Below are 26,757 nucleotides of genomic sequence, written 5' to 3' on the forward strand. Positions count from 1 at the left end.
TTCCGGAGGACGAGTGGGCAGGCTAAACCGACTGAGAGGCTTTGGGGAGCGAAGGCCTAGCGTGACAGGCGCGTCCCGCGGGTTCCCGCTCCATCCGCGCCCACGCGCGCCTTTCTGCCTCTTCAGCCTCCAAAAAGAGTCCTGAAACATTTTCTCTTTCACCTGTCCTGGAGCGAAAAATGAGATGCCAGAGAACTCTGGCCTACTTTGCCCCCCTGTTACCTTAAAATAGATCCATTTTCAATTACACAAGTAGCACGTGCCCTTGTACAAACATTCAAACAACACAGAAGGATAAGAAGCAAGGAGCGAAAGTCTCCTCTTCACTTCCCTTGGCCTGGCCTTCTGAAGTCAGTAGGTGAACAAATCTATAACTTAATGATACCTCCTTCCCTTATCCAGGGACCCATAAACAGGAGCATCAACAGATCTATTCAAGATACAGAAGAGAGCATGATCCTGTGTATTTCCTAATGCTAAACTGGTATTTCAAAGTATCTTGCTTGGAGAACATAATAGCTCTCACAGATAGAGTCCGCTCTTGATGAATAATAATTTTGAACTTGTGTAAAAACTCCCCCTCATTTTAAGAGAAAGTAGAAACATATATTTGCCTCTTTATGAACAGAACACACATGTTATGTATTGCTTGACCTGGGATGTTATAATATATGGATTATATATATAATATATATTATGTGTAATTGGGGCGGGCCTCTAGCCTACTTCTCCCTCAAACCTTTTCATGTAGGGGTTTGTGGCTTGCTGTCTAGAAAACACTCTGCCATAGTGTTTGTCCACTTGGGCCACAACTGTCAACCCAGAGTAATCAGTTACTGGGTTTAACCACCCTCAATCTCCTTTGGGACCCTAAGACATAAGTCAGAAGCCACATGTTTTCTGTAGCAGAAGTTTTGTGTTTTAAGAAACAATAATGTTAGCATTTAACATGTATTTTGACATACTTGGTCAGCTTTCTGGGTGGAATACTTGGAGATAGTACGAAGTGGTTTATAAATTAAGAAGACATATTGGATGGTCTAATGAAAATGGATTGGCCTTTTCTACGCTGCAGGTATACTGTGTATTGGGAGAGCCTTAGCTTGTCACTCTGCAGAATGCTACTATTCAGTGTTTTCACACTTCATGGAGACAAATGAAATTTAATAAGTTCAAGAGTGCTTAAGAGGACTTCTTAGAGAAAGGACTAGCCATACTCTATCATGCATAACAAGCACAGGAGTGTGTGTGCTTGTTTGTCTGTGTGGGTGGTGGTTGGAGTTGGCACCTTTGCTCCTTATTTTATTGCTGATCTAGTTGGTGTAGTTGTGGAGATCTTGTAAGTTGACAGAATCTCTGGCATGGACTGTTGGGGAGTGAATACCAAACGTTCTTTTTTCTCACCTTTTGTTTCATTGAGCCAACTAGAAAGGGAAAGTCTAACTCCCCAGGGTGATTTATTTTGGGGGGGTAGATTGCCTTTGCTTGTTGTCATTTGTTTTAAGCTATTTTTGTTGTTGTTGTTGTTATTAAGGTGCTGAAAGGCCATTTCTGAAGTTTGGCACTAAAATGCAAAATTGTGGACATTATCTCTTTACTTTTCAAATCATTGTCTTGCTTTAACCTCCTTGAACTCAAGAGTGTAGGAAAGAGATAGAGAAATCTTCAGTCATGCTACAGCAATTTTGAGGCCCTAAAATTGTGACTTCAATGGAATTCCTCAATTCTATTGATTGAGTTATGAGTTTGGATATAAAATTCTCTCAGCTTTCATTAATCTTCCTAAACCTCTATGTTTGGTGTCTGGAGTCAGGCAGACCTGATGGTGAGTCTTTCTCTGCCACTTTCTAGTTTCTGGTTCTCGGCCAAGTTACATTGCTCACCTCGAATAACTTCAAAATTGTTATTTTGCAGATGAGCCTCAGTTGTTTCATAGGCAAAACAGGAACGGTGGTATTTAGATAATATGGTGATGGTTTTGTTCAAGATAGGTACCTGGCACATGGCATTTGTGAGTTTTTATTGTCCTTCCATTCCCCCTTTGTCTTGAAATTTTTGTTTTCCTGGTCAGAAGCTTGAGAGGGTGTGTGAAGTGTATGTGTTCTGGAGGGGGTGACATATAGATAAGGGTGGCAGTGCCTCCCTCCATCAGGCCCTAGGGTCAAAAGCATAGGCTGGCACAGTTTTGATATTAGTTTATGTTGCTGAAAGAGGGGGCCTTTGTAATGGAGGTGCAAAAGCATGGACACGTCACTGCCTGCATTGTTTTTCACTTGAGAGGCCTGGGGACACCTTCAAGAAGCTGCAGTCAAAGCTCCTCTCATTCCCTGGACTCTTGAGAGGAGTGGAGGAGTAGCTGACGGAGGGGAACACACAATGGGCTGGAGCCCTTCTCCGATGAGATAGGAGGTTCCCCGTGGTCAGCCTTTGGCTCCCTGTGAAGCAAGTGGCAAAACTGGGTGGGGGGGGCCACTCCCCCACCATGCTGCAATAGTGATTAGGTGTTCCTCAAAGGCTTCTCATTGACTCATTTGCCACAAGTTCCTTAGGCATTTCAGCGGTTCCAGCATGGTTAGGGCACACTCAGAACAATCTATCAGGACTGGTTGTGCCCAAGGCTGGGCACAGGTGTCCAGAGGCCTCCAGGGCGACGTGCTGCCCAGCACTGGTGCATCTGCTGGTGTCCAGCTCTTGCCATTTCTGCCAGTCAGGACTAGCCCGATATCCGGCCCATTGCACCAGGGCTCTGTTGCACAGGGGCGCCGGGGCTCCCCAGGGAGGCTGGGCCACTGAGGCTGGTCTTGACAGCGGGCGCCGAGACCCGCTCCCAGAGACAGGTCCGATGGGCTGGGGCTCAGACACAGCGGCTCCGCCAGGCCCATTAATAACCTGGAGGGCGCTGCGATCCGACAGCATGGTCGCCGCAGGCCTGCTTCCCGCGGCTGCCTGGCCTGTTCTTGCCCAGTTGGAGTCGAGGGACACTGGGCGTCCGCCCCAGAGAGTGGGGGTCCCTTCGCTCGCCTGCTGCTCTGAGGAACGTAGTAGAGAGGCTTCACTACAGCTCTCCCTTGGTTTATAAAGCAAAATATTTGCATTTAGCCTGGGGATCCACCATCTAGACAAGGTTTGGGGGGGGGGGTCTCTCCATTGAACCTTTATCCTGATCTTTAAAGACCCATTATCCTCATCCTTAAATTTGCTATTCTTTTTTTTGAGGGGGTGGCTTCTGGGAACAGCTTGCATCTAAGTACAGGGTACTCCAAACCCGACAGAACAGCTCCCCCCCACCACCGGTCCGCATGAGGCTGGACTGCCCAGAGTGGGTGCTGTCTGGGCGCTGGAGAGACCCTAGCGCCAGTGCGCCCCTGGTGGCGGGGTTGGGGGGGGTCTAAGACTGGGGCCAAGTCCGGCTCCGCCTTCTTGCGTGGGCGCTGCGTGGGTGCTGCGTGGGTGAGGGGGCGTGGGTCCAGGAGAGCGGATGGCGTCCGGCGCCTGACGGGTTGCCCACCTGCTCTGGCGGGTTTAAAAGTCTCTGCTGCAATTGTGAAGAAAGGAAAACCAAACATACTCAGGTGACCAAGGTGGAATCTCACGGAGAGAGAACAGATTGGTCAAGGGATGGACTTTTGGTAGATAAATGCACCTCGAACCACCACTGAGAGGCAGAACCCGTGGGAACCTGGGAGAGGGCACTAGGGAAGGAAGGGGAGAGAAAAGGGGCAGACACAGGGAGCAGAAGCCCGAGCCAAGCCTGTTGCTTTCTTGGAGACGATGACGCCATCGGCACCCAGCTCGGGAGACTTTTGAGGGCTCCCGGGGCCTCGACCCCGTACCAGGTGGATTTGGGTGCGGCGAATTTCCAGCGAGCGCGCCGGGTCACCCCTACTCCCATCCCTGCTCCCAGTGGCCTCAGATGCTTCAGAGCGTCCACCTCCCTCGCAAGTGGTTCACCTTGGTGGGGGTGCTGTTATCTCGGGGTTTACCCGAGGATGGCCGCCCCGACCAGTGGGGTTAACCTTCTCCCTCCCCTCCTTCCTCTCGCGTGTCTCCGGCAGGTTGCGACATGTGTGCGGATAACCGCAACGGCGAGTGCCCCATGCACGGGCCGCTGCACTCGCTGCGCCGGCTCGTGGGCACCAGCAGCGCCGCGGCCGCCGCGCCCCCGCCGGAGCTGCCGGAGTGGCTTCGGGACCTGCCGCGGGAAGTGTGCCTGTGCACCAGCACCGTGCCCGGCCTAGCCTACGGCATCTGCGCGGCGCAGAGGATCCAGCAGGGCACCTGGATCGGGCCCTTCCAGGGCGTGCTTCTGCCCCCGGAGAAGGTGCAGGCTGGCGTCATAAGGAACACGCAGCATCTCTGGGAGGTAAGTCGCCCGCCACCCAGCACCTTTTCACCCATCCGGAGCTTTGGCAGGCAAAGAGCCTGGCCCCAGATGGGTGGCAGCTTTGGAAAGCGCCTCCCCTGTTCCCCAGAGGGTAGTGGAACCTAGGTTTCTCAGGTCATGCAAATGCCTGGTAAGTACACGCACCTGCAGCAAGAAGCCTCAGAGCCAGGCCCAGAGCAACAGTAACCCAACCAGAAAGATAGGACTTAGAGATTTCTGAAAGGTGGAATCACTTTAACAATCTTCTATTCCAGCTGTCATGGATTTGACCATTGGTCTCCCTTGAGCTTTGAGAAAAGGAGAGAAAACACCTGAGGAGAGAGAGCGGAGGTGGTTGGGCTTTGGGGTGTGAGTTAGGTGAACTTTGTGTCCCGATTAAAGTTTTTCCAATATGGTTTTGTTTTGTGCACTGAACAAGAAGGAAAATAAGCATAACCAGGAGGGAAGAGAGTTAGGCTCATTTTCTCAGGTAAAAACAAGTTGGTAAAGGCTGAATGCGAGAGACTGAACCATGTTTCACAATTTTCAAAGTACCGAAAGTAATTTATATTGTGAGTCAAATCACAAATCCTGCTTCTTGTCGGACAAACTACGATGATGTGATTCTCAACGAAATAAAAAATCTTAACATAAGAAAACTCTGAGTGCCCTGGTATAACCCAATTGATAGTACTTCAGTGGCGCAGTCTTACCTGGTGCTATTACTTAACAACATCTATGAAAAAAAATATTAACCTGAGATTTCTTTCAAAGCTTCATGGTTGATTATTGAGGTTGATTCCTGAAAAGACAGACCCTTAAGGTGGGTCATCCCCCCACCAACTCTAAATACCTCCCACGTGTAGAGAGTTATTTATGACAATCAGGTGCCATTAAGTCCTGCCCTTAAGCGTTATGTAAATCTGACTGAGGCCAGGCAATATAATGGAGTGGGAGTAGCCAGAAAACAGACTTTTTTTTTTAAATGCCAGGGGCCAAGTTGGCATGGACTGTAAGGTTCCATTCATGGGATATTTCTGCAGCAGCTTGACACCCCCCTGCCCCCACCTGGCTTAGTAGCCTGCAAGATGATCATTTTTACTGCAAGCTGCCTCATAGACTAAACTCAAAGGATTCAATAATTCACTTAGAGTTTTGCTGAGCACCCACTCTGGCCAGCACTATGTTAGGCCCTGGAGGTAATGTGGTGAAAAGCAGACTTGGTCTCTAAAACGTTGGCAGTGGTGTGCTGCTAAGGCCTGTGTCTGCAAAACTCCTTTTGGTGGGGGAGGAGCTAAGTCTGTGAGCTCAGAGCCCAGCAGCTGGAGATGACCACACAGTGGCCATTGGGCTACATACCCTACAGCTATCTGCTGGTCCACTGTGTCCAGGCTCCTGGGTTCCATATTACTTCTAAAATATTATTGGAAAACAATTATATTTTCAGTCTTTCAGGATAGGAGGAATGAGGGGAAAAATGACAGGGGAAAAGTTATGCCTATTTATGTTACCTAATAGTGCTTTTTTTAAAGAGAAATTTTTATAGGAAATGGGGCAGGAGAAAATGTCTTGATACCTAGAAACAGGTTACAATGTTAGAGCTTTTGGATAGAAAAACCAACAAGTGAGAAATAATCAAAGCATTTGGTTTTGAAATATATCCTGGTTGGTTTTTATTTCTGACTAATTAGTTGTAACCTCCAATATGGTTTAAAGTTTTTAAAACAATTCCAGGCACCTTGCATGTTCTAGGGGTATTATTAGCAACTCTATACCCTATGGTTAGAAGTCGGCCAATACTTTTCTGAGGAAATGGGAAAGCAGTTGTTCAGTGGTACAGATTTGTTCTATCTGAAAATGGTAAAGCTGAGCACTATTAAATTGCCCTCTGATGCCTTGGGTATAGGGCCTGTCTATTTTTAGAGTGCCAGGGGACAATCTCGTAAACAAGTAAAAAGTTTATTTTTTTTTCTTAAAAGGTTTTGGATGATTGGGATGTGGCCAGAGACCACTATACAGAGAGGATGTGATGATATGTATCAATATGAAAATTATGGAGCCTTTCTTCTATTCCTTTATCTGTATTTGATGGAGTTAAAATTCTGTTGCAGTAAAATTCTGACTGGGGCATTTAGTTTTTTTTTTTTTTCTTTTTCTTGTTGTTTTCAATACTTTGGTGGATATACAGTGAATTTCACCTGTTTGGAATATGTGAGTTAAGTGTGTTGAGAGATGGTGCATAGGCTTGGTTCTGTGTTTAAAAAAAAAGACTTTGAGGGTTTATGTTTGAATGATGTACTTCTAAATGCAGGACATAATCTATATATTTTTATCATCTGTAAGAACAGTTAAAATAATATGCATTTAGGGGGATTGAAAGCATATTAAAACTGCAGGCACGTAAAATGTATCAGACCCCGGGAGATCATATAAAATGTGACTGACTGGGGTCAGGTAACCTAGTGCCAATGTCCATTTTCAAGATAAAATATTTTAAAAGGCTTCAGATTTTTACCAGTATAATTATTTTTAAGATACGAAGGATAAGTTTATTTTTAGTTTTTAATAAGCATTGCGATATATTATTTTTATGAACTGTGACTATTTGAGTTGTCACATTTGGAACAGTAAATTCTAAATATTGCATTGTTCCTTAGATTTTAGCCTTTCCTTTCAAATTTAAATTTTATTGCAAAAATTTTTTAATCATTATATTTTTTATATTAGAAAGAATCAGTCATTGGAATCTGTTGTAGGTCTGTAGGAGAAGTTTGGTAATAATTGTTTAATGACTCATGCAATAATTATCCCTTTTGAAAACATACTTTAAAAGATATCTTCCAGGATATCAGATCGACATAAAGCAGATCTTTAAAAAATTAGAAGCAATTGAATCATGACTCTTTCATTTTAAAAGTCGACTGGAATCGTTTCTCTTTCTCACATGTTTTTCAAGTCACTTGTTGATGAAGAAATGTCTTTATATTTAGAGTTCAATACTCAGGTCCTGATGGATCTTAGGAAGGTTACTTATCTTTATTTCAGTACAATAAATGGATTGCTAATCTTTTCCCGTCACTGTTGCCAAGCAGATGATGGATTTTTGTTTCAGTTTACAGTTCATTGTTTTTAGTATGGTTGTACTTTATTATACACACGAAGGCTTATTACAGAAACAGTCAGATTCACCTTAGTTACTCCTTTTGTTTAATCATTAAGAGCTCTATTTTTTTGTGTGGTAGAAAATGACTTTTTAATACTTAACATACATCAGCTACAGAGAGTTCGTTTGATTGGTTTGAAGGTGTGCTATCTTTTAGTCAGTATTTTCCTTGCGTGTAATCCTGATTTGTAAAAATGCAACAATTTAAAGAAAGTTGGATATCATTGCATTTACCTTCATTATGTTTTGACTCTTTTGGGTATTATGAGAAATTCTAAGAGTTTTTCTTTTTTTTTTTTTTAAGCAGTAAGTCAAGGTAAAATTTTATTTTATTTATTTATTTTTTTGTAGTATAAGGAGATTAACAAACTAGTCATTTTTAGGGTCAGTTTTTTTTATAATCAGAATTTTAATGTGTTTTACGAAAAAATGATAAATTCAGATAGTTTAAAACAAAAATATTACCAGATGGATTAAACATTCACTTGCTCTGCTTATATGCCTTTATTCCAACAAAACTTGGATGCGTGATCTATTTCTAGTTATTTGGCTATAATGGGAAAAATCTTTCTGAATGTTTTGCAAAGAAAACATAGTCTTTCTCAGCAATTAAGTCTTATTGATGAGAGTGAGATAATTTTGTCCTAATGTGTTTTCTAATAAAGAAGTGGAAAGGCACATTTGATTCCAACATTTATGAAAACATTATCTCAATTATTAATGTGTCCCCTTTCCCTTGAGATAAATTAATCTAGTCTCACTTGGTTTCCCCTTTCTGTTTAACATCAGAATTTAATATGACTGGACCTGAGGAATGTACACAGTGTGTACTTCAAATTCTACTGGAAGCAAATACGGAAGTCTAAAATAAAGTTACAGTTTAAGATAGGTTGGAATTACTCAGGCCTTTCAACTCAAAGTCTGATTTGACAAGAAATTTTAGCAACTTTGACAAAATAAACTGTACTTATTTTCACCCTAGAAAAGTTATGTTAGTTGAAATGATGTAGTAACTTGTTAGGATTAGAGTCAAAGTACTAGTAAGTACTCCAAGTATACTTTGCTGTTTACTTTTACAGAACCCATCTTCTCTCTGCCTCACTGAATTTGAGTGTCTCATTTTCGTTTGCACTATGTGGAAGCCTTCATTATTTTTCTTCAGAAAATCAAGGGGGAATAGCAAATGTGGTCTTTTTTGTGGTTTGATTTTGTGCCATAGTATTTTAGATTTAATAAGAGTTTGGCTTTGAAGCAAATGGTCTATTTTTCATCATTACTATTTAGCATAGGTCAGAAGACATTAATGAAAACCAATATTAAAAATATATTACACGTTGCTAAATGTTTATATTTCAAAACCGTCACAAGTAATTGGTACTAGAAGGAAATAAATTGGTTTCATATTTTAAATGTATTATGTGTATTTCCATAAGTGTCCCGATTCCATATATAGTATTGGACTCATTTGTATATATTTAGGTGTTGAAAAAAATCATTTGAAATTAATAATTTGAAATTAAAGGAAGATCATTTTTAAATTAAATTAAAATCACTTAAAAATTGTTCCAGTAGGAGGACTGTAACTGTATATTCCGTATTTTGCTTTATAGACTTGGGCTTGTTTTGGCCTGATTCACCAAAACACCAGGGGACAGAAATACATGGCTGTCACAGATATATTGAAGTAAAAATTGCGTTTCTTAGCAATTTATCATTTAATATACCAGACTACTTGTTATTTTGGTTTTGAATATATTGACTTCATGAAATCCAGATAATTTCTCCTTAAAAAATAAACCGTAGTAATGTTACTATTATGTTTTTAATTATGCAGAGTAACAGCTGGTGTATCTCTCTGGTTTTGCCTCATTTGATTTGAAGATGTCTTTTATAGTAGTGCCCATTTGATCGAGTGTGAGCATTTTGTAGTTTTACAGAAACTGTAAAACCATCTGCCGCCTCTTGGAATGGTTTCCAGCATTGTGTTAAAAATCAAAACTTCGTACTTAAAGATGGCTTTGAAAAGGTCCATATAAAGTCTTGGTCCGTTGGTTTATGTAGCAGCCTGCTCAGTGCCGCCTTTGGTTTTCTAAGCCCAAAATTGTGCTTTTTTTTTTTTCTTTAAATAATAATTGTAACATCCATTTGGAAATTCTGTTAATGAAGTTTAATCCAAACATCGCATGTGACACTACATGTTTTGGTTGCAAATACTTCATAAAGAGTGATGTGTTTTGTATCTTCAGGACTATTTTTCTCATTAGTTCGGTTTATCTATTGTTTACAGATTGCTTCTTTTGATAGTGTTTTGTCCATGTGAAGAAAATAATTCACAAGTGTTTCTTGGTCCGTAACTGCATATTTTCTTCCATTGTGTAATTTTTTTTTTTCCTGTTTCCACACTGCCTTAAAAGTAGGGGATGGAAATCACAGAGGTTACTGGACAGATGAAATCTGCCATCCCCAATAACTGCATGGCGGCAAGTGATCTGATGAAAATGTGATTATGGTAACACTGGGTCCGAGAAACCTTCGGGGGAGCCTTTTTATTTCACTTTCAATTAAGGCTGTTTTAATTATCCAAGGAAATCTGTCGTGTTATCTGGAAATCATTTATAGTTGTCGCATAACAGGATGAGCTTTTAAAATTTGTGGCCGGATGCAAAAACTGCCTATTCCTCAGCTAAAGAATCATGTCCACAGGATCAAAATCCTCTCTTCCCAGAGGGTAGATGTGTTACCTTGGCGGTTGGCAGTTCTAACAACTGCGGTGCATGGAGCCACTATGAGACTGCCTTGCTCTTTTTCTTTCTTTCTTTTTTAGAATCGTATATACTCCAAGATTTCACGAGTTCAGACATTCCTTGTGTATTTACACAAGAAATACAGACTCCAGCATAACTACTTAGCATAAAAGCCAGAGCAGCCAAAGCAGCGTATACTTTTTCCTTGTAAGCATTTGCCACCTCGCTCAGATAAGTTACAGAATTCCATTATCCAAATTGTTACACATGTGTGACAGAGGTTGACCTTTCGTCATGTCAATCCTTTTTGTGTAGGCCCCAGGCTCCAGCCTAATGGCTCAAACCCTGATTTACTCACTGTAATAAGGGCAGGAGGTCGAGCAATTGTCAGGCTGCCTGTTCGTACTCTTCTTGGAGCCTGGTTGAAGGCTGTTAACACAAAGCTTTTCAAAGTGAATTTACAACCAGCACCACTGACAGAGGCCAATCAGTGCACCATAAATGTCAGGTTAGTGAGATTGAGCAGTAAGTAAAGTACTGACAGCACACTATTGGCTGGAATCAATTGGCCAAGGTTTAACTGAGAAGAGCAATCTCCAGTCGTGGGCTCTAGGAAAGAGCGAAGTGTGCTGCCTGGGTTTCCAGGTGGAGTCCGTGGATTTAGCTGGTAGCCGGAGCCTCAGGGTTGAGGTGTCACCCATTTGCTTCGGTGCCTCCAGCATCCTCGGGTTAGACACACCTCACCATCTAGGAGCTCAGGGTGGCAGAGCCTGCGGACTCTGCGTTGGGTGATAAAGGAAAAAAAAAAAAAAAAAAATGGCTCCAGCGTTAGAAAGGAGAGAGAAAAACGATGAAAATACGGGGCTGTCAGGACTGGGGGACGCAGCCAGTGCATTACAGTTCAGTGAAGGGTAATTTGTTCAAATTCCAAAACTGCAGCAGGGATTTTACCCAGAGGCGAAGACACAAATAAGCCTGCTCTCTTGCTCTTCCTGGGGCTCCGGAGGGTGAAACTTTCATGGAAGTCACTAAAGAGTGATTATGGGCTGAGGGTCTGAATATCCATGAGATGTGGTTGCCCCACCAGATGGAATGTTTTTATCATTTTGTGTAATGACAGCCCGGACAACAATTCATTTAGCTCTGAAGGCATCAGCATTAAAATGGGGGAATCCATTAAAATGCTGTATGCAAGGATTTATAAATTAGGCAATTTCCTTGATTATTGCAATCATTTACAAAATTGATTGTTCCCGTGTGGTATAGACAGATTTCAGCAACAATCATTGACAACAAGCACATTCTCTGATATCTACAGCTACTGGTCACTAAACCAGGTCACTATTCCTCACCCCCTGCTGCTCTTGGTCTCAAGGTCAGGCAGACTGACTTCAAAGAAGCTTATAATTACAAGGTTTCATTTGGCTTCAGAGGAGACTCACCTAGGCTGTGAGGAGAGGTGACGTTTGTTCTAAAGACAATAGTGTTGTTTTTATATGGTAATCCTAATCTGCGGAGAAGGTATTGATGATGCTGATATACATCCGATCAGTAGCAGAGATTTTGAGATGGTGCCAACGTAAAAGGAAATAATTTTTGCAAATTGCAGCTGTAAATATTTGTTTGATTGAAGATCTAGAAGTCAATGATGTGTTTTATTTGTTGGTCCTTAGAGTTCTAATTATCCAATAGATATATCGTAAGAGGTACTGGATTTTAGGTCAATTAATTCTGGAAGGCATAATAAAGACGTTGTTACAAGTGGGAAACACTCAAAATGCTGCAGATTTTCCTATGTAAGAACTCATGCAAGTTCACTTGGTGCTTAATCACTAACCACAAACCACAAAGTTGTCTTTATTCCTGAAATATCAGAGATGGGCATGCCAAATGTGTCTGCAGAGTTCTGTCCAATGAAAGCTGGCCATGCGGTTTCTGCTTAGTACAAAATAACTAACTTTAGACATTTGTTTTTAATCATCATTTTGTTTTTAATCGTCATTTTCCCCTTTTGGAACTCTAACACACACTGGGGCTTGTAAAATAATAACACTTTAGAAAACTCTTTAGCGCTGTTGGGAAGGCAAAAAATTTTTAGTTTGTCCTGATTTGAATATATAATAGTTTGATCTCAAGGTGGTTCTTTGTTTTAAAGGGAGAATGTTATATTTTGGGAAGTCTTGTGGCTTGGGGGCGCTTTGCTCTTATTTAGCTACTGTTGCATAATAAGTCAGTTGTTCATTTTCATGTTAAATTAGTCGTTAAATTCACTGCTTAAAAATTCAGTGAAAAAGGCAGTATTTTTGGTTCAGTGTCTTGATATGATCTCTTCATTTCTATTTAATTTTTTCTTCCCCTCACAGGATTCTGGTTTCTGTTAAGACTTAAAAGCTGTGTGACTAGATCTGTCTTGGGGGACGTCTAGATGAAGCACTCAGTTTTATAGATGTTTTTGCCAGTCCCCTTGTACATTTATTAAATAAACCAACACCTACAGCACGCAATCGTGAAATAATGATTGGGGATTAAGGCCATTTTATTAAAATGAACAGTGTTTTTCACTCTCTGTGATCATTTTAAATTAAAGCTGCCTCTGATAATGAAGTGTCGTCTATAGAAACATTCAGTGTAATCTAATTCAGTAGAAGGTTCTTAAGTGCTTTTTAATTGGAATCAAATTAAATGTAATCAAGTCATGTTTTCAGTATCGTGTAAAGCACCAAGACCAAGTGTTGTTAGTACACTTGGGAATATTAACGTTTATCACAAAAGCAACAGTACTAAATTCTCAGATAATCTATGCAAACTCTAAAATGGTAGATAAACCATAGATAACTTCTAGGTTAGAGTATAATGCTTTTAGAAACTGGTGTGTTTGTCCCAAGCTAATATTAAAACATATTTTTTTGATAGAAAAATGCACGAAGAGTTCCTAGAGGAGAGAGTCCTGAAAAATGCTGGGCTGCTGAGGAAAGCGCTTACTTGCAATTTATTGCATTTAATTGAAACTTAAAATTTGACCTGGATAATCTACGAGGTAGAAAAATCTAATTGCTAAGCTTTACAATGGTAGAAGTGAACTTTTTTTTATTAAAAGTAATTCTTAGAAGAAATTCAAGCTACATGAAAGTATCAACCAGTGGGAACCATTGCTAAAGATTTTTATAATGGCCTTTTGAGAGATGACTGTGTCTAAAAGACACATTTGTATATACATTATGTATACACTGGATCACAGGTTGGGAAAAGATACTTGCGCTTGCTCCTTGCAAAACACATTTTTGAAGCAGCAACTAATGGCACTGTTTTCATAGGATCTCCTGCAAATGTTTAAATTTGGCTCACCCATGAATAGATTGGGATTTTGTGTCTAGACCCATCCTCCTCTCTCTGTATCTTTCTTGGTGGGATATTTCATGAACAGTTTGCAGACCCTACTGATATAGAAACACACCTTCTGATATTTTCGTCTGTTTTATAGCACATCTTTAATAAGACTGGAGCCTTTCTGGGATCTTTAGGGAGATTTTAATGGTCCTCTGGGAGAGAAGAAAAAAAATTGTGTTTCTTTTAATACTTCAAGGTGTTAACAAAAAAGGATCAAATCTCTTTGAAATACTTTTCTACGTAAGAAGACTCAGTGATTTATATAGCCACATGTGAGACTTTAGGGAAAGCACTTAATTTCTTTGTACTTCTTATTTCTCTGTGTGCAAAAGAGAGCCATCCTGACCTTTTAGGCAAATTAGAGTGACAGTATTTATGATGTTCGTGTAACAGAAGAGATTTTCTCTTTTTCAGCTGGGATTTTAATAGTAATTTTTTAGTCTCTAGTGGACTCTTAATCCACTCTTAATAAGAATCTCATTATTTGACTGTTAACAAAAAGATTGTACACGGTAGACCATGACACACAGTTTGGATTTAATTGCTGACTATAAAATCAAGCTTAAATAATACTTAAATGCAAATTTACTTAGCACTACCCACAAGTAAGAACAGATTATGTATGATGTGAGAAAAAAAATCGTTGACCCACTTTAATTTTAAAAGCAGCATTTCTTTGGTCAAAGCATTTACAAGTTGATTCAATCAGTACTTTGGTTAATTAGGGACTATGATTCATACTTTTTGTCTTTTGAAGCAGAAGGTACCTGCCCAAATGCAGTAAGGTGAACAACTATCTTACCACTGTTGCGCTGGCTTTTCTTTTGTACAATCCAGAATTACTGGAGTAATTCTAGTAAGTCTTTCTAGTAACAACGTGGAATTGTGATGAAGGCTGCCAAGATTCTAGTTTTGTATTATGATCTCAAGAAAATTCTTTTTACGTGTATAGTGGTTTTAATCCCAATTAACTTAATGCCTCAGAGCTCTTAGGTTCTTGAACAGTGATGTGTAGTGGAAATATATGCAAGTCTCATGTAATTTTTTGTTGTCTAGTAGGCGCATTTAAAAAGTAAAAAGAAACAAGTGGAATTCATTTAAATTATATTTTTCTATTTACCTCGCATATCTGATACGTTATCATTTCAACACGTAATCAACATAAAAAGTTATTTATGGGAGTTCCTGTCGTGGCGCAGTGGTTAACGAATCCGACTAGGAACCATGAGGTTGCGGGTTCGGTCCCTGCCCTTGCTCAGTGGGTTAATGATCCGGCGTTGCCGTGAGCTGTGGTGTAGGTTGCAGACACGGCTCGGATCCCGCGTTGCTGTGGCTCTGGTGTAGGCCGGTGGCTACAGCTCCGATTCGACCCCTAGCCTGGGAATCTCCATATGCTGCGGGAGCGGCCCAAGAAATAGCAACAACAACAACAACAACAAAAAGACCAAAAAAAAAAAAAGTTATTTATGGAACAAAACATTTCTAATAGAGGGCAACAGGATAACAGCAAATATGAGACACATAAAGAACATTTCCTAGAGGTACATGGTTTCAGTAAGTGAATTGATCACTCTTAATCCTCCCAGCAGAGAACTGACTTGCCACATGAAAACGCCAGGGGAATGACTTAGTAAAATCACAAAGCAGCCCTAAACCTGAAGGCCTTTTGACCATGGACCTCAAATCAGGAGCAATTCATTAGGTAGGTTTGACACTGGATATTGAATTCCGAATAGAAAAGCATCTCATTGGCCAGCATATTGTGGCTTGTCAATAAATATTAAATGACAACAAATCAACGTAGTGACACGTTAGCCACTGCCCATGAAAATGTGTGTGCAGCTGTGTGTACCAGCAAATCCTGACATAATGGTGCATTATCCAACTCCTGAGTATGTGTCAGTGTCAGTCATATGCATAGCAGGAATTCCAAATGACAGAAAATTTTAAAGGAGAAAGTAAACCTAAATAGCAAAACACGTCATAGAGAACAAAAATTGAACTTAATATTTGTCTAAGATATATTTATTGAATATTAACCATTTCTATCATGGTATGGAGTTTTTACATTGTTAGTAATCTGAACAAGGATGATATTCAAGATATTTGACAACCAATCCAGCTTAGATCCTGCCCCATAAACGTAGATGGCTGCAGTTGAATCTGTGCCCCATTGACTACATATCAGCTCCCAAACTGGCTTAGCTAGCAGAGCTTTGGCAAAGCCATGACACATAATCTGATATGGGTATAAAGTTTCAGTTTTGAAAAATTAAAAAGTAGTGAGGAACTGGCTGTACATTCTTACCACTACTTGACTGTACCCTTAAAATCATTACAGTGGTAACTTTTAAGTTATGTGTATTTTACCACCATAAAAAAGAATAAGAACCATATTTCCAGTGATTTATTTTTCTTTTTGCTCAGTGGTTCTTAAACTCTGACATCCGTAAGAATCTCTAGGTGCAGGGACCTCAGGAAAATCCATTATAGGGACCTGCCCCTCCCAGGTTCAGTGGTCCTGCACTGCGACCCCGGCATCTAGTTTCTGGACCAGTGTCCCACGTGGTGCTGGAATGACACTTTAAGAAAGTAAGTGCCACGCTCCACCTTTCTCTGCCTTCTGTTCCTGCTTCTTCTCTTGTCTTGGCTGCTCTTGAGCAAACCTGGCATCTCTTCAGCCTCCCTTCCACACCTGGTCTCATCTGTTCCTGTGTTAATTCTAGCCTCACCCTTGCTTTCATTCCTGCTACACTTTGGCTAATCTCTAGGCATTTCCTCCTCCTCCCGTACCACCCACTCCCCAAGATAGCTAGCTAGCTAGGTAAATAGCTAGACAGATTTAAACAGATACAAATATCAAGGCACTACTGACAACAGAATGGACTCCCATGACTTTCATCTTTTCTGTCTTTCTGAAGTCCACCTGGCTGGGCGCGAGGAAGCAGCCGAAAAAGGCAGAACGCTTTCCATTGCATGTCAACCGCAGGGTGTAATTAGCCCCTTAGCAATCAAGGTGTGCTTCAGGAGGAGGTGGCCTGCTGGAAGGCCTTGGGTGATGCATTCACAGCATCTGGTTCCAGATGTCACTGACTCTGAGCCATGGGACTGTGAGCAGACACCTTAACTCCCTCAGTTCCTACCTGCAGTACCTCTGATGGCACCATCCTTTCTCTTTCTCCAGCCAGCCCCTTCTGTGTGGCCCTCTGTCCCAGAGAGAGGCCATATGCTCCTTGAATGATATTTGTGATTTGCGATCTGTGCATTTTCCACATGCCAACTTGATCTACAAATGTGCTGGGCTTTTTCTGTGTTCCTCCTCGGCTTCCCATTTTTGCCCAAGGAGGGAGCATGTGGGCTGTTTTCTGATTAGAGCTTACCTGTGCTTACTGTTTTCCTTGCTCCTTACAAGGGATGGCTCTCAGACTCCCTTTCCCACACCTATCTCTCAAATCCTCTGTCCTCACTTGTCTGTGGGCCATCTCCATGTAGATATCCTGACATGGTTTCAAACTGAGTCCACTAACCATCCCTACCCCACCTCTCCTCAAATGGGCATCTCCTTATCCTTAACTCACTCTCATTGTCTTTGAGACTCTGGCATTCTGGAGTTAGCATAATGGCTTTTTCAAATATGTGCACAAAAGGCACTTAATAATAGCTGTTTTTTTTTTTTTTTAAGAGTTGGAGTTGTTATAAGAACAAACTTGAGGATCACTTAAGTAAAAGTTAATAGTGCATATAAATTATTTTAGAGGCGTTCCTGTTGTGGCTCAGTGGTTAACGAACCTGACTAGCATCCATGAAGACATGGGTTCAATCCTTGGCCTCGCTCAGTGCATTAAGGATCTGGTGGTGTTGTGAGCTGTGGTGTAGGTTGCATATACAGCTTGGATCCTGCTTTGCTGTTGTTGTGTAGGCTGGCATCTGTAGCTCCAGTTCAACCCCTAGCCTGGGAACCTCCATATGCCTTGGGTGCAGCCCTAAAAAGCAAAGAAAGAAAGAAACAAAAGAAATTTATAAAGAAATAAAGTCCAAATACGAATCCTAAATTTTATCTTAACTTCTGGCCAGAAATATCCATTACTGAACACCAAATATATGCTCTTGCTAATAAAAAAAAAAGATTTATTTTAATTCTTAAAATTTGTGGATTCATTTGACAATGCTGAAGATGTATAAAGAAATCTTGGAGTTCCCATCGTGGCTTAATGGAAACGAACCCAGCTAGTATCCATGGGGATGAGGGTTCGATCCCTGGCCTCGCTCAGTGGGTTAAGGATCTGGCATTGCCATGATCCGCAGTGTAGGTCAAAGACTCAGCTTGGATTCCACATTGTTGTGATTGCTGTGGCTGTGGTGCAGGCCAGCAGATGTAGTTCCAATTTGACCCCTAGCCTGGGAACTTCCATATGCCTTGGGTATGGCCCTAAAAAGACAAAAAAAACCTGGAGTTCCCATCATGGCGCAGCAGAAATGAATCCAGCTAGAAACCATGAGGTTGTGGGTTCGATCCCTGGCCTCACTCAGTGTTAAAGATCCCGCATTGCTGTGAGCTGTGGTGTAGGTTGCAGACACGGCTCGGATCGTACATTGCTGTGGCTGTGGTGTAGGCCAGCAGCCACAGCTCTGATTAGACCCCTAGCCCAGAAACCTCCATATGCTGCAAGTGCGGCCTTAAAATGACAAAAGACCAATTAACCAACCAACTAACTAAATAATAAAAAGACAAAAAACCAAAACCAAATCTTATTTGTGACTTTTTTTTTCTTTTTTAGGGCTGTACCCAAGGCATATGCAAGTTCCCAGGCTAGTGGTTGAATTGGAGGTACAACTGCCAGCCTACACCACAGCCAGCCACAGCAGTGACGGATCTGAGCCACATCTTCAACCTACACCACAGCTCATGGCAATGCCAGATCCTTAACCCACTGAGAGAGGCCAGGGATCGAACCTCCGTCTTCATGGATACTAGGCGGTTTCATTTCCATGGTGCCACAATGGGAACTCCCTGTTACACTCTTATAAACAATGTCTTGAAAATCTCAGTGGGGCGTCTTAGAAACAAGTTGCAGTTGGTGCTCAGATCCACTTTCAGAGTCTACTTGTGTAAAAAGTAAGGAGGTAATAATCTGACACTGGAAACACTGTTGATCTGACAGCACGAATAAGCACTAACATGGGTAAACTGAGACTTTGTGCCAGGCATTCTGCTAAGAGCTTTACAGGAGTTATCGTCATTTCATCTTCAGACTAACCCGGTGAGTTAAAGACTACTACAATATTTTTCAGACGAAGCAACTTTTGGGATGAAGGCAACTTTGTGGAAGAAAAGTCACCTGCCCCAAAGTTAGAGGTGCTGCTCAGGCATGTTAGCGGCAGAGTTTTTGCTCTGGACCAGGTTGTGGCTCTGCCTGCCTCTCCCACCCTCAGATCTGAACTCCCATTCTGTTGTGGGGCTCCAGTCTCGGCCACAGACTTTTCCGTGCAGCTCACTTGAACTCTGGACCTGGCTGGGAACACTCCCTCTTTGGTGGGCATTGCTTTGGTTTCGCAGACACAACCCAACCAGCTTCACAGAGACCCCATAGCTCAAGCCCTTGACCTGATGAGTCTACCTTGTGTTCCAGGACCAGGGGCTCCACATTGATTTTTTTTTCCAGGAAATTTAAACTCCCCAGCATTCAGAGAAGCACATTTATTTAGAAACAGTGTGCATGAGGTGTTGTGCATGTCACAGAGATGGGCAGGACCAGTTGCTCTTAACGACTGAAGAGGATCTTGAGTAATTCTGGTTGAAAACAATGTCCCAAACGTGCTTTTGGAGGTGCACAGAAGGGAGAGATCCCTTCCTGCTGGGAAGATCAAGGGGTGGTAGGAGGAGGAGGAATTTGACCTCAGACATAGATGGTTAATACTCAAAGAGCCAGGGATGGGGAGGAAAGATGCCCTGAGGGGGCAGATCAGGCAGCCCCCCTCACAGTCCTTCCAGCCCAGCCTTCCTCCCCCTGCTCCTTCATTCCAAGCAAACTGCTGCTTGTTCTTTATTGATGACTTGCTAATGTCCATGGCTGTGATTTTGCCTAAGCTGTTACTTCATCCAGAAGGCTCCACTCTTCTTATTCTGGTCAATCTACATCTTTTATTTTTTTAGAGTCTTGTCTTCCAGGATTTCATTTTGGGTCGATCCCAGGTCGCCACCTACCCTTTCCACATTCTCTTTCCTTCAACCCTCTCCTTGACAGATGTCAAAGTGGTTGAAGACCGTTGCTCTTTTGCCTGATGTTACTTGCAGACTGGGTTTAGTAAACGCCTGTTTGGGACATACTTAGACTGTTGTTTGTCTGTGATTGAGCTTTGACTGGGGTGCCCTGTATTTATGTTTGCTCACTGTGCAGTTCTATCAAGGTGACCATTGGGGAGTGACCTGATGGAAAAAGGAAGGAACTGTCAGGGAGGCTAGCATCTCAGACGCCCGGTGAGTTCAGAGGAGTGTGGTGGGGGAGATGGTCAGAGGTAGCTGGGGTCAGGTAACTTAGACCTTGGGAAAGACTTTGCATTTTGTCTTGAGCAAAGAAGATCTTGATTGAGGAGTAGCACTCTGGGTGCTGTGTGGCTGACACTCTTCAGGGGGGCAAGGGTGACTGCAGGCGACAGGATGTGACTGGAGAAATACATTGGGAGTTGAGAGCATATGGCAGTTACTTCAACCCATAGGACCATTTGAGGTTGGCCAGGCAGTGCACGTGGGCAGAGGTTTGACTGGAGTGGGGGCGGGGGCTGGGCCACCTCTGGTTCTATAAAGCTCTGTGCACTGGATCTGCAGGTTGACTGTGGATGAAGAACCATGTAGTTCCTTAGAGCTGTGGAAGCCTTACTTGGCTTAACCTCCTCTGCCAGTAATGGGAACGGTCCTTAATTTTGCCTCTGTGGTGGTGGAGGGGCAGTGAGGCACTAATAGAGCCACTTCAGAATGGTAGTATATTGGGATCTGTGAACCATGAGGCCATTATATGTCCTAAATGCAGTCTCTACCACAGTCCTTCCCTAAGGAGAGGGATGCTTATCTGACCCACCTACATGTTCTATGGAAAATCGCCTATATGTCCTCTACCCAGAGTGAGGCATGTTCTCTTGAGTTTTTCACTATGCTCATTGCGAAGTCTTTATTATTTTTAAATGAGTGTAAGGGCTGCACCTATTTATAATAGGGAACTTGAAAAATGCAGAAAAGTATTCTCCAAAGAAACGAAAAAGTGAGCTGTAATTAATTTGGTGTCCTTTTTCCTTATTGCAGTTAGTTTTTTTTTTTTTTTGAGGTACAGATGAAAGCATGCTGTTTGCCTTTTATCATAAAGTCAATTAGCCTTTCCCCATATTGAAAATTCTTTTTTTTTTTTGGTCTTTTTTTTTTGCCTTTTCTAGGGCCGCTCCTCCGGCATATGGAGGTTCCCAGGCTAGGGCTCAAATCGGAGCTGTAGCCACTGACCTGTGCCAGAGCCACAGCAACGCCAGATCTTTAACCCACAGCTCACAGCAACACCGGATCCTTAACCCACTGAGCAAGGCCAAGGATCGAACCTGCAACCTCATGGTTCCTAGTCGGATTCATTAACCACTGAGCCATAACGGGAACTCTGAAAATTCTTTGCGTATATAGCCAATGATGTTCGTTGGCTATGTGTATGCTCTTGATGTGTTAATTGTTGAACACTTGGTTTGGCTCTCCCTCCCTCCCTCCCTTCCTCCTACCATCTCTTCTTACTTTGAAAATATTGCTAATCATTTGATATCCTGAGTATTGGATCATGCTTGCCAAAATACCTGCAGGAAAAAAAAACACACACAGAAAAACTCCCTTTATCCTAACAAAAATAATACTAAGAATAATAGCAAACATTTGTCCAGCACTTTCTAGCTTATAGGACATTTCACAACCAGCCAGCAGATTTTGCTGCTCTGCCCTCTGCAATGCAGAGAGCGCTCCTTCCTGCCTGGTGCGAGTGAGATGGGGAAGCTGGATCCTGGAGGCAGCCTGCTCACTCCTGCTCCTCAGAAGGCGGGAGGGCGGAGCTGGCTCTTTTGACCTGAATGCTCCAGGGGAGCTTTCCATCTGTCCAAATGTTAGCCTGGAACTAAACGCCTCCACACAGTGATGAAATCCCTAACAAATGTAGTGACAACACTGAACATAAGGGCTTCATTTTTTTCCCCCCAAATTGCTTGCATTTACAGTTAATTCAATTTGAATTATAAGTCAACCTCCACGCGAGTGACTCATGCGCTCATTATTATGAGCTTTGTTTTCTAAAATGTACAAAACAGAGAGAAGTTGGTTTGCAAACTGTGCATTGCCAACGTAGTACTGAAGTGGTTTCCAACAGAGAAAATTGTTTTACATCTTTGCACATCTTGTAATCCAGGCCTGGAGTTCTGTAAGAAAACAGAAATATCTTTTAAAAGCACACTTGGATCATCGTCCACAGTGGCTCTTTGAGGGGATAAATATGCAAATCAAACTTAACTATGTAGCAAAGTGAAAAAAAAAAATGTTTCTATTCCGGGACGTTTCATTTTCAGGCCAGTTGAAGCTCTTTTCCAAGTCTGGCCCTTTGGGGATCTAGAGGGGCCAATAGATGAGGCCTTGCAGGTTGTGACGAAAGTGAGGAAATGGGTTTCAAAAGCAAATCACTTTCACCCTGTGTAAAAGACTGGAGAGAAACAGTAAGGATATATTCAGAAAACAACCATATAAATAGATAATTGCTGAAATATTTGGATAATTTTGAGCATTAATGCAGCCTAACATTTTTGGACAGTGAAATCAGCTTTTCATAATAACTCTGTCTCCCAGCCAGTAATTTCCTTGTTCTCTCTAATTTCCTTCACTCTTCTGTTGCTGGCAAATTCCTGTGTTCTCTACCTCAAATAAACCGACTTTCCAGCTACCAAGCTCTGTTGTGAGACTCTTGTGTTACCTCCTGCTTTTATGTACAGACTGGTTCCTGCCACCCTGCCAGGGAACTCTGGAGCCCTGAAAGGTCTTTGGGCTTTCTGATGACTTTCCCCACGGGAAGATCCCAGCAGTTCATTCCATTTTGGACCCAGGTCCAGAGTAATTCTAGAGTTATGCAACTTTTAATCATCTTAGGGTTCCTAAGAATGGGTGTTGGTACTAGGAGAGGGCAGTGAACATGCCCAGCCGTCTCCACTGGGGGGCTTATGGCTAAGTGGTCACAGCCAAGGTTGGACTGCCCTAGGAGGCAGTGGGTCATTCGAGGTACCTTGGGTTTTGAGCATTTTTTCCTGGCCCAGGGAAAGGAGCGGCAGTGACTTCCACTTCTGAAAACTCTGTTTCGTAGCTGGGCATGATGGAAATTTTCATGCTCTTAACTTTGGATTGCAGCAAGTTTGTGTCTGGAAAGTTTAAAATGGGTGTTTCAGGGACACTTTTCTTCCCCCCCTGCACGGAGGCATGCGGAGATTCCTAGGCCAGGGATGGAACCCAAGCCACAGCAGTGACAAGGCTGAATTCGTAACCACTAGGCCATCAGAGAATTCCCAGGGACATTTTCTAAAGGACTAGATAACCAGTAAGAAATAAGGTGGGAGTTCCTGTCGTGGCGCAGTGGTTAACGAATCCGACTAGGAACCATGAGGTTGCGGGTTCGGTCCCTGCCCTTGCTCAGTGGGTTAATGATCCGGTGTTGCCGTGAGCTGTGGTGTAGGTTGCAGACGCGGCTCGGATCCCGTGTTGCTGTGGCTCTGGTGTAGGCTGGTGGCTACAGCTCCAATTCAACCCCTAGCCTGGGAACCTCCATATGCCGCGGGTGCGGCCCAAGAAATAGCAACAACAACAACAACAAAAAAAGACAAAAGACAAAAAAAAAAAGAAATAAGGTGGGTCTCGTTTGGGTGTCTCATCAGCTTTCCTGTTTGGCTAGAGTCACTGACAGATTTTGCTCTGATTCACCCTGGTGGTATAAGATCCCTAATGAAGGTTCTCTTTAAATCTTGCTGAAGTTGCCAGGGCAGAGAGCTTCGCTCAAAACAGCTATGGAGCCGGTCACACAGGAATGAATGTGAAGTCCACACAGCATTTGCTTTGCAGGTGTTATGACTGTCATACGGAGACCTGGAACAGAGATTGTGGAGAGGTGTAAAGTGTTAACAGAGGCAACCTTGACCCTGGAGAAGTTCATGATGTGACTGAGGTCAACCATTCTTCCAGTCAGGTTACATGTATTTGACAGGCATCTCCCATGTGCCAGCTACTCCCAGTTCAGGACTGTTGGAGGACAGTGTCGTTAGAAAAACAGTCCGTGTCTGCAAGAAGCTTACAATCTATGAAGAAGATAGCAAATAACTGAGAAAGCTATATAAGGGAAACAAATAAGGCATTGTGAGACTCACAGAGCCCCTGACTGTGAAAATCTACAGGGATTAACTCAAGAAGTGAATGAAGAACCCATTGGAGAGGAAAGTCATTTAAAGCCTCCGGAAGTGAGTTTGGGGTCAAGGTTTTCAGCAAAGAGTGTTCATGGAATAGTAATCAAGAGGAGACGTGGCATTTGGAGTGGGAAGAAGAGTAGGCACAAAGGCCACAAGGAGCAGTAAGCAAGTTGCTTTTGTTTGGAAAGTTGCCTGGATCTGTGGCTCTCTTTCTGTGGGGTTCTGGCAAGAACTGAGGCTGAAGAACCAGGAAGGCACATCATTGGGCGCCTTGAAAACTGGTACAAGGGTTGAGATTGAGGTGCAGATTGTAGACTGTGACCTATCTTTAGGAAGGCGATTAGAGGAGGGTGGGTTGCAGATGAAGTGGATATGAGTTGGATTCAAAGATACTGTTTCATCTGGTGTAAACTGTAGGTAATGCAAGTATTGCCAACATTTGAGATCTTCCCTTCGGTCAGATTGGTAAAGATTATGACAAAGTCAAGGACACCGCTGAGCCCTGGAGCCTTCCACACTTCATCTTACACATGAGCTGTCAGTCAGGGTGTACAGCACTCTCAGGGTAGTTGAATGTTGTAATGTCTTGGATTTGGCATCGAACTCTAAGTAACATCTAATTAGATGGGCAAGAGAATAGAAGGGGGATAAGTAGAGTAGAAGGGTGCTTGCAAGGGGCCTGGAGGTTTCTCTAAGGTAGATAGCAGTTCTCTCTGTGAGAAGCCTTCCTTTCCCTATCTGATGGTGATGTGGTAGGGTCATACACAGGTGTATGATCTTCTTTTGGACCAAAGAGGCATATCTTCTGCTTTGTGACAAATGAATGCATCTTATTAGATTCAAGATTGGTCTCTACCCTTAGGTAGTTCTTCAAGGAATAGCACTGAGCTGGGCAAAACAAACAAACAATAAACTAGAAATCCACCTGTTGAGGAGCACTGAGTTGAAAGAGGAGGGGGTGTTCATAGGACATTTCCAGAAAAATTTGGATGATGTACTGAGTGGCTAATGTATAGCAGGTCGCATTAACTGCTACTGCTTGCTACATGCCAACAAACAAGAAGAGAGAAAGTAACCTAAACCAACCTCCAAACTAATAAGAACACTAAGGAATGCAACTTTTTTTTTTTTTTCGGTCTTTTGTCTTTTTAGGGCCACACCCGCGGCATATGGAGGTTCCCAGGCTAGGGGTCTAATTGGAACTGTAGCCACTGGCCTACACCACAGCCATAGCAACTCGGGCTCCAAGCCGCTTCTGCAACCTACACCACAACTCACGGTGACACCAGATCCTTAACCCGCTGAACAAGGCCAGGGATTGAACCCGAAAGCTCATGGTTCCTAGTCGGATTCATTAACCACTGAGCTCCGGAATGCAACGTTTTAAATGAGCCAAGATTAGGGTAGGGAAAAACAAGATTAGAGTTTTTTTTTTTTTTTTAAATGAAGGAATGAGAGCAAAATTGATGATAGAGGTGAGGAGTTGAGAAGAAGATGACCTGGGCAAAGGATGATGGCCCGTGAGAACTGAAGAAGTGACTGAGAGGGAGAGAGAGGCCTTGAGAGCAACTGGTGCTCAGGTGCATGGTCCAGGTCCAGGCCAGACAGAGCTTCCAGCACTGTCATCTTCAGGGCCACCGTGCTGCTTCCTCAGCTGCAAAGTCTCCATTCTTGCTCCAGTGACCAGCAGCTTCTGCCAGTGATGCCTGGCCCTGCCCCCTCTTGGAATTAAAGGAATGTATCTGTTTGTGGCTGGAGATTAGAGTTTCGGTGGGGGACTCTAAGGAAAGCTGTCTTTTTGGGTGGCCTCGCAAGACATCCTTCAGACCCTAAACTGATGCTCCTAAACTTCCTTCTCTGATAATCTCTAATTTTCTGTTTTTAGAACTACATTGTCAGCGATGTCAGAGAGACCCGTCTCAGATGATTCATCCATTTAAGACTAGCTGTAATATCTCTTGTTTGGAAATTAAGCAATAGAAAGGAATTCAAGGGGGGCAAGCGAAGTAAAGCCATTTTAAATGAAAATATAGCTATGGTTATACAACCCAGTCAGGTCCATTTGAGTCTAGCGATTTCAGCAAGGTTGAAGAATTATATTTTCATTTATATTTTCACATATGTAATTGGAAAATTTTAAGTTAAAAACTGTTTTTTGGAGCTTTGGCCCTTATCATGTCTTCTACAAGGCCCGGTCCACATCGGCTATGTTGTAAAGGGTTATTGCCTAGTTTTTAAGATCTCCCATTTTATTAAACATGTTTGTTTATACCCATTTCACCTTGTTCCAAAAAGATTTAAAACGGCTCTTAGAGAGTTGATGTTGAGAGATGGAGAAGTGTTTTGGAGAGATGTACATGGAAAATAGCAGTAAACGTGTGTAATTTAAAAATAGGCAAGGTAGCGTTTTGGTGCAAGAATGTGTTATATCCACATACTGTGGTCTTGACATAGTTACCTGATTTATTCCCTCGCTGGGTGTTCCGTGGTTTATTTGTTTGTAGAACAGTTGTTGTGTTGTCCTGTGGCCACGATGTGATGTTTTCTCCATCATCTGGAGGCAGTGTCATGCAGAGGACAGAGCAACGTGTGTAGAAAGCTCAGTTTGTGGAGTGTAGCTGACTGTGGCTGTGCAATGCAGTATTGCT

The 26,757-nt window shown here is 42.6% G+C and overlaps 1 protein-coding gene across 1 annotated transcript in view; it reads left to right on the top strand.

The window, feature by feature from the left end:
* PRDM6 (PR/SET domain 6) overlaps nucleotides 1-26,757 on the top strand; it is a 106,472-nt gene that overhangs the window by 6,393 nt on the left and 73,322 nt on the right. The window contains exon 3 of the mRNA XM_047778507.1: nucleotides 4,056-4,363. Coding sequence (XP_047634463.1) covers nucleotides 4,056-4,363 — 308 coding nt within the window. The remainder of the gene's footprint in view (nucleotides 1-4,055; nucleotides 4,364-26,757) is intronic.

Source organism: Phacochoerus africanus, chromosome 4 (assembly GCF_016906955.1).
Source record: "Phacochoerus africanus isolate WHEZ1 chromosome 4, ROS_Pafr_v1, whole genome shotgun sequence".
In the NCBI taxonomy this organism is placed as follows: domain Eukaryota; kingdom Metazoa; phylum Chordata; class Mammalia; order Artiodactyla; family Suidae; genus Phacochoerus; species Phacochoerus africanus.